This window comes from Carlito syrichta, unplaced genomic scaffold (genome assembly GCF_000164805.1).
Source record: "Carlito syrichta isolate Samal-C Ts95f unplaced genomic scaffold, Tarsius_syrichta-2.0.1 Scaffold316024, whole genome shotgun sequence".
Taxonomy (NCBI): Eukaryota; Metazoa; Chordata; class Mammalia; order Primates; family Tarsiidae; genus Carlito; species Carlito syrichta.
In genome coordinates, this window is record NW_007260120.1 from 1,114,927 (window position 1) to 1,123,364 (window position 8,438).

An 8,438-nucleotide genomic window follows, 5' to 3' on the forward strand; every position below is an offset into this window, starting at 1 on the left:
GGAGACTCGGCGTGAAAGGTTGGTGCGTTTCCCCCCTGACTTCTTTTTGTCCGTTGCGGAGTGGCGTCTGCAAGTCTGAGCTGCAAAGTTACTGATTTGCAGGCTGCATGTTAAGGCAGCCCATGTAAGTAATTTCTCCGGGCACCCCAGCAAAGGAGAACAAATCGCTGACAAAGGCGAGCGCTTTCGATTCAGCGGCGTCGTTAAGGCAACCCCCAAGTATTCCTCCTATAATAAGTTCCACTTCAAAGGGTTTCTCATTCAGCGGTGACTGCTTCGCACTTTTATTAAGTCCGGGCTTTTTCACTCGGAGGAATCATCTGTTTGGTTATTTTTCATCGTGTTTATTTTTCACCATTCACACAGTACTTGTATTAAATAAACAAAGAACAATCGCTCTGCAAATAAAAGTACTTAGGTGGGGAGAGAAGGAAGAGGAACCAGGGCCCTGGCGCCCCTGCTCCTCTCCCCCTATCCTTCTAACATCACCCTGTCCCCACCCCACTGGGCTTTCTCTCCTCCTTCCTTCATTCTTTCTTTCTCCTTCCTCTCAAGCTAGGAGGTTCTATGGGAGACTCTTAACAAAAAAGTGCGTATGTGTGTGTGTGTGTGTGTGTGTGTGTGTGTGTGTGTGTGTGTGTGTGTGTGTATACATTTCTGATGAGGTGAAAATGGACTGAACTAGTTTGGCATGAAAGTAAAGGTCACCGCAACTGTATCTTAGCAAGTGTCTGGAGTGGCAGTGAACCCTCTGTCTGCGATTCCCCTGGCCCTGCCCATTGCCATAGCAATCCTGACGCTCTGCGTGGATGTACCATAAAAGCAGTAGTTTGAATTTCAAAAAATGTGCCTTTGAACTTCTTCCTGCCTGATTAGGCACTTGCGTTGTGTGTGAACGTGTGTTCAGGAGCGTTTGTGCATGGGCATGGGGGGAGGAGTGTCTGAATTTTGGCTCATGGAGGGGAAGTGTGCTGGGCATCCCAGGGTTGTTTCACCTTGGGTGTCCCTTGGGCATCTCCCCAGACCTGGAAGGTTTCTGTGGCCATGTGTCCTGTTTTGGTACCTTGTGGGTGGATGGGCAAGGGTGAGGGGGTGTGTGAGAGAGGATGAAAGTAGCAAGAGGTGTCTGGATTGTTTCGTTTGCCTTATGATCATCCTTCCTTTCCTCTGCTTAAGGTGATCACTTGAGAAACCAGATTGCCCCCTGGTTCCCTCCTCTGGAGGTGTGTTTCCTTCCCAAACTGGAATTTTAAAATGCTAGTGTTGAGCACCTAAGTCCCATTTCATAGAGAGATAGATGATAGAAGATATATTGATAAAACCACAATGGTCTCCAAAAGCTGCCCTCAAATGAAAGATACCAGTTATGAGACTACAATACAAAGATGTCTGCAGACGGTTGGGCCCCTCTTTTCCTGATCCTAGTGCTGTGGCTCTTGTGTGGCCATCTCCAACTCCTTAAGAGAATATAACTCCCACCCTCAAGCTCTAAGTACTTTAGATTCTAGGAGCATTAGCTTTACCAAAGAGCATCCTGAATGGGAAAAAAATATACACATAAACTCCAAATAATCATGTGTTTGAAGATTCTCCTAGCCTGGAAAACAAAGGTGGATGATTTAAACGGTATTTGCAAGGGCCACGTTTTGCCTAGGGAAGATAAAGTCTTTGATGATAGCCAACTTAGTGTCAATAAGTGGCTTTCTTTGAGACATATTCAGATGGGAACGTCTTGCTTGCCAATTGCCATAGAAATCTTAACACACCATGAAGATTGTCCAAGCGCCAAGCCTTCCGTTCTGGACTAAATTACTTTGAAGTGGCGCAGGACGAGCAGTGGTCAATTTTAACTCTATAGACTGGACAGAGTACACTGGGAGTGGGAGATTGTGCGTTTTAAAGCAGAAAATAAGAAGGGGAAACTTGTTTTATACACTCTATACAAGGTTCTGCTCATTGTCAGATATCTTTTATCTTTTATATTTCCCATGAATGATTCATGTCTTGGTGGCTTTGTGTCACCCTTCTTTTCACGAGAAACTTCATTAGAGAGCTATAAGTTTTCCCATCGATTGGGGCCCTCGTTTATGAGTGATTTTCTCCTTCGTGTGCTGGTTATTGTCATCTGGCTTAAAACAATTCTTTGCAACCTGTTTCACCTTTACTGCATTTAGCAAATCTGACTTTTAAAAGCCACTATAACCTTTCAGAGAAATGCTTATTGACATTACTACCCATTGCTTTGAACTATTTGCCTTTTATCAGTTTTTGCAACTGCAAACAACCACAAAAAGCAAATGTGTAGCCTTGTAAATGTGCATAGCCACATACATTAATTTAAGCCACTTGAATATTTTGTGGCCATTAAAGACTCTAGTTTCTCCTTAACACCTGTCCCAAAATGCTGAGCTTAAATTACTAATAGCCATTCAACTTCCAAAATAAATTATGGAAGAATTGTATTTGGATCCCCTATTACCTGCCATAAAAAGCATTTGATGCCCACTACTCAGTTTCATTCATTCAATACCCATCTCAGCTCCTGACCGATTTTGCTTTCACCTTCTTTGTGTCTGGATGCCTCACTGTCCCTCCCTCTATCTTTTCTTCATTCTTTTTTTTTTTCCTTTTGGAAGCCAGGCACCAAGAAAACACTACCATTCACTTTTCAGCTTTTCACTGATTAGAATTACTCAGGATATTACTAATTTTAACAAATAAATGCAGTAACCCCTAAGGTTCATGCTGTTCTATTGTAACCTGAAAGACTTAGTCTTCATAAGCATCTTGTACTTTCTAGAAAAGACTAAGTCAAACCAAGCTATAAAAATCTTGTGTTGCTTGGGGAAAGGCTAAAAAATCAAGAGATCAAGAGAAGACAACCTCACATTCACCCCATTAGCCACCTGCTCTGTTTGTAAAAGGATGACAGAGATATGCCACTAGGTAAAACATAAGAAATACATAGGAAGAATACCTTTATTAATTGTTACTTCATAATCACTCTTGCTTTCTTTCTATTGGAGGTACACATTTTAAGTTTTTATTTTAGGTGTAGCCGAAACCAATAAATCTGTGGGAAAGAGTTAATCTATGCATGGTAAAGTACATAAAATACATATTCCTTTGTTTCATAATAAATAAACCTGTAGCATAATAAAGAATAGTGCAAACTACCATTAAAAAAGTTGTATAAATAAAACAACTCATTATACATCAGGAATACTTTGTTCTAATAAGTTTACGATACATAAATTATCCCCCCAAAGTTTATACCGTATCTTTTCGATTTGAAAGGGCTTTGAAAGTGAATAATATGAAAATCAAATAAACTTTAAAAATGTAGAATTATTTTATATTCAAGTTTTATGGTCTTTTTCTTTATAAAGGAGGGTCTGCATGTTTCATATTCACCATAACAATTTGAAGACAACATTGAAAGGCTTTCCAAGTGACAGCACCATGCACTGTACTAGTAATATAATATATCTATAAACTATATATAATCTCATCAACACAATGCAAAAAAGACATGCAGGAAGAGTCTTGGTTTTCACATTACGTTGTTCATTCAAGTAAGCTTAAAAATATATTTTTCCATTTTCTTTCCTTTTTAAATAAACCATGGATCATAAATGACAATCTTTCACCAAAATGTATAATATAATTCTTTGGTGTGCTTTGAACTCTTCCAGAAAAAAAAAAGGATGATGTCAGAAAATAAATTAATTCAACTGTACAAATAATAGCGTTCACATACAAGTTATTAACAATGACAAGACTACATCAACCACTCACAGCACACAAAACAAATTTCTACAAACCCTGGGGAGGGGGTGTCTTCAGGGTCTCTGAGGATAAATTAGTGCTCTTTAGTATATTCGTATGATGTTTCTGATGGACTACATTTTGCACAGGAGATGTGTTGTACCAACCGAAAATAAATTGACTAAGAGTTATTGTCCTGGGTCCTTGACCTTTTTTATCTTAGCTTGACAGCTTTGGCAAAGGTCACACATTCATCAGTGTTTGGTGGTAACTATAAACCTTTTAAAATTTTTAATATGTATAGCAACTCCCTCCCCTCTTTTAATGTAAATCATACACTTCACACACTATCATTTCCAAATGCAATCGAGTTTGGTGTGCTCAGTGCTCAGGTGGAAGAAAATGCGCTAGAATGCAGTTCCAGGCATTGAAAAATTGACTTCTTAAAAGGCTGATAACAACAGTATAAATGAGGGGTTGGGCCTGCTTTAAAAACAGCTTTCCAAAAAAACAGGCATGATGCCATCATCATTCCTCCTCAGACTTGACTGTGAATGTTGGCATCCCAAGGAACTTATGATCGAAAACATAATTGCTTTATTACACAAGAAGTTTGGACACAGTTAAGGAGGCAGCATCTGAGATTTCAGATTCAAAAAAAAAAAAAAAAAACCATAGAGGAAAAAGAAAGCACTTAAGTTTCTTCTATTTTATAAAATATCACAGTTTCACAGTTGTGTATTACAGCAGCGTTTTTTCTCTCCACTTCTGCTTGAACAATCACAGTAGCACAATTTATGGAGATATATAAGGTTGCTGCTTCCTTGTTTGTTTTTTTAAGCACACAGTAGGGTACTGAAGAAATAATCCTGTATAAAAATACTGTGTTAAGGTGAGATCAGTAATAAAAGAGCGGAAATTAAAAATTACAAATATTAAACACAAGAGTTTTTACAAATATTTTTGGACACAGGTACAGTCCAGGATCTGTTGGCAATGCAGCAAGTGTGTGGTTTACAATCAAGAGGCCTTGGCAGAATTAGGGCCCAGCAAGGAGGCTCAAAGGCAGCCCACATTATGGTGTCAAAGGCATTCGAGAGGCACTCCGGGAAATGCAGAGGGCCTTGGTGCTATGTTAAGTTCTGACTCAATGCTCTCTTTCTCCTCCTTTAAAAAAAATATATATCTATTGCATTGGCAGTGTGTATCTTGGTTAAGTAATCTCTCCATTCATTTTCCTTGGTACAATTTGCCCCCAGCCCTGTCCCCCTGCAATGTACAAGTCCAGCTTGGTTGTTTTTTGTTTGTTTGTTTTTAAGGAAAAAAAAAAAAAAGCCCAAATATCTTAATTAAATTAATTAAATGTACAAACACCATAGGGTTTCATACTGAATAAATAGGGCTAATTAGACCCGGTGGCAAGTCTGAGTCACGGGTTTGTCTCGGGCTCCACATTGTCTCAGGTTAGGACGTGTTCCAAGGACTCCCACTTATTATTTCACTTATTGTTATGAATAATACATTCTAATGTATCGTCCGCACAACTTCGGGGTTCCCATACATTTCCTCATCTTCAGACTCGGAGGTGGTTCCGTTGCTGGAAGGGGTGTGGAGGTGACTGGGGGCCCCGCTGGCTTGGCACACGTACCACTCATTGAGGTTGGTCACCTGAGGGGAGAGAGTGCTGGAGCGACTCCTGGCTGGGTCCAGCATGGGGGACAAGGGGGCGCCCACTGGAGTCCCCACTGATGAGTAGCCAAGGGGTCCTGGAGAAGGTGGTGGGGACTTGCAGTGAATCTTCATGTGTTTCCTCAGAGAACTCGGGTGAGTGTAGGATTTGTCACAGCCTCGAATCTTGCAATAGTAGGGCTTGTCACTGGTGTGGACATGGGAATGTTTCTTTCGATCACTGCTATTGGCAAACTTCCTGTCGCAGCCATCAAATTCACATTTGAAAGGCTTTTCCCCTGCAACAAAACACAGGAAAGGTTAACAATGGCTTTCCAGAGACCTCTTACTTGAGAGAGATCCTGGAGCAGAACCAGATGCGTATTTCCCATTCTCCCTAATTCAGCCTAATTCTTATTTCTAATTCCTATGTTGCAGGATGCAAACGGGAAGGGATACTTCAAGGATGGGCCTGGAGTCCACTGGTCTGCAGGCTTTGCTTGGACCTGGGCTCCTGAGAGGCTGGCTGTCAGTCCTGCAGTACCAGAGAGGTCAGGGAGAGGTCCCCAGGGCTGGGATAAGGTCCAGGGTGTAACTCTGAAACCCACCTGGGACCTGCAGAGCCCCCACCCACTTCCCTCAGGGTCTAAACACTCAAAAACACAAATAGGAGATCCTCCTGTCAAGATAAATACTGATAGTATGATACTTCCAAAGCCACAGGCAGGGGTAAGAACAGAAGAAAAAGAGAAAAAATATACATATACACTACATTAAAAGTAAACTAGGCATTCGGTAAAATTATAATGACGGCATTTCCTTTCACACGATTGCATTGATGAAAAGGGGCAGCAGGACAGAACGTGGACAGACAAGGGAAGGAGGTAAAACAAAACGATCTTTTTCTCTTTAGAAATAGAGGCACCTGTGAAACACACTCCCACCACGAGATTTTTACAAGGCTAGCTGGGCAGAGAGTAGGCTGTTGGCCTCTGCATTCCACAGCTTTCCTCACAACTCGCAGGGTGATTAAGAGCACAGCGGAACAGAACCTTAACAAACATTATTAAAGACCACAAGCCTCAGCCAGAACCTACCATTACCTTACCCATAAGGAAACGCACTCTAACAGCTTTCTACATTGCTTAATAGTCAAAAAAGACTTAAAAAAAAAAAACAAACCAGGGTTTTTTGGCCTATCACCCCTTTAAACTGGTCTAGCTACCCCACAAACACAAAAACACAACGCCTTTAAACACAAGGCCTCTAGTCCAGGAAATGGAAATGATTAATAAGACACCTAGAGTTATTCAGCCACACCACTACATCTTGGTGTTAAAAAGCAAAAACCAAAAAACTAGCAGGTAACGTTATAAATGAATTTCCCCTCATTTGATACTAACTTGAAGAGTTAGTATCTATTACCTTGATGTATTCGAGTCTATAAACGAACAAGTCATCTTATATTTATTATTGTGTAACATTTTCCTCTTTAAAAAAACAAAGTTGGATTTCTCATTTCAGCAACCACTCTGATGACACACTAGGTATGGCACTTTCCTTTGTTTTGGGTAGCTTATTTTTAAAAAGAAACTACTAAGACTCAGTTTAGTGTAAATAAATTTCTGTGGTGAATTTTCTTATTCCCTCTGTACAGATATTTCAGTGTAGTGAATTACTTAAAAAAATATTTCACCGATGATAACTGCCTCAATGCCAGAGTATGTTAACGAATCTTAAAGTATTCAGATGTCTGGAATATAACTTTTCCTACCTGAAGACACTGTTTAAAAACGAGCAATATTCAAATACACCTCTCTCTATAAAGAGGGAAACAGAATTCACAATGATAATCACAACCTTTAAACCTTTAAATGATCACCTCAACCTTTAAACATTCTCTGTAGATGAGCTGCAACGAAAACAAAGTTAATCCCTTTTTCTCAAAACAAGTGATTTGTCCTGATTTCTGGACTACACTTTAAGTTGGAGATAATACTAAGTTAACATAGCGTCCTTTTAAAAAAATTATAGTCAGTCCTCCAACATGGAGGCTTAAGTGGCTTTGCTTATTCACCCCATGCAAATGTGCCACGTTGTTTTTCAGAATTGTCATGCTTCTGTACAACCGACATATCCCGGATTGTGAATAAATGCTTTGAACGCTGCTAGCTCCTCCGTGGTACATGAGAAAGGGTAACAGTCAGCCCCAGTCAAGGAGGAGACGTCGTGGATAGACAGGTAGAAAATCAGGGGTAAAGGAGATGAGGGAGAAAGAGGAAGGGAAAAAGGCAAGGGAGATGGAGTGGCCTGTTACTCAGGGGGCCTAAGGGGGCTGAGCAAATTCTACCCAACTAGAAAGGCTGAGAAACCCAGTGTTTACATTGGAGATTCTGACAGAGGGTCACGTCAGAATCTAACTATTTGCAGAGTTTTAGAGACACGGTGCCTGCGGGGCAGCCAGGGAAGCTCCGAGTGGATAACTCCAGGTCCCACCACGAGGAGGAAGGTTGGGAACGGATCTGGGGACACGTGGGCCAGGGAATGGGCCTTCGGGAGTGCCCGGGGATTAGTCCCTTTGATCAATCCGTTCCGGGTTCCCGGATAACCCCCAGAAGAGAGCGCGGCGTGGTAGGAAGGGAAGGAAGTCCGGGATGGCCCCTCTCTAGGACACAATGCCCCACGGCTCAGCGGCCCAAGGACCGCCGGAAACACCAGGCGCGGGTTCGGCCGAACGGGAAGCGCCTGCACCCCTCCCGGAGGGACCCCGCACGCTCCACCCGGCGGGGCCCACGCGGCCGTCTGGAGGGGGGCGGGAAACGTAACCATTCTAGCGACGTGGAGCCAGAACGCCAAGCAGCCGCGGGTCACCTCGACGCCCACCCCGGCCGCCCCTGGGCCCGGTCCCGGTCGGCTTCCACGCGGTCTGCTCTTGGCAGCCACACCCCCCCCCCCCACCCCAAGGCTTGGGAAGGCGGGACGACCCGAGGCCGCAAGCACAG

General features: G+C 42.4%; 1 protein-coding gene across 1 annotated transcript; it reads right to left on the reverse strand.

The window, feature by feature from the left end:
* Window positions 1–2,895: 2,895 nt before the first annotated feature.
* ZIC5 (Zic family member 5) lies at window positions 2,896–7,571 on the reverse strand. Its single transcript, XM_021706805.1, has 2 exons — window positions 7,514–7,571; window positions 2,896–5,735 (listed from the first exon to the last, which is right to left on the reverse strand). The coding sequence occupies exons 1-2, from the start codon at window positions 7,569–7,571 to the stop codon at window positions 5,293–5,295; spliced, it is 501 nt and encodes a 166-aa protein (XP_021562480.1). The 3' UTR covers window positions 2,896–5,292.
* Between the last annotated feature and the right edge of the window lie 867 nt (window positions 7,572–8,438).

What these genes read in the sequence shown, in the direction of transcription:
- ZIC5 (XM_021706805.1), bottom strand. Translation starts at nt 7,571, where the DNA reads ATGTCGGTTGTACAGAAGCATGACAATTCTGAAAAACAACGTGGCACA. An exon ending in ACGTGGCACATTTGCATGGG is followed by an intron (nt 5,736 to 7,513) that starts GTGAATAAGCAA and finishes GTTTTGTTGCAG; the next exon opens with GGGAAAAGCCTTTCAAATGT.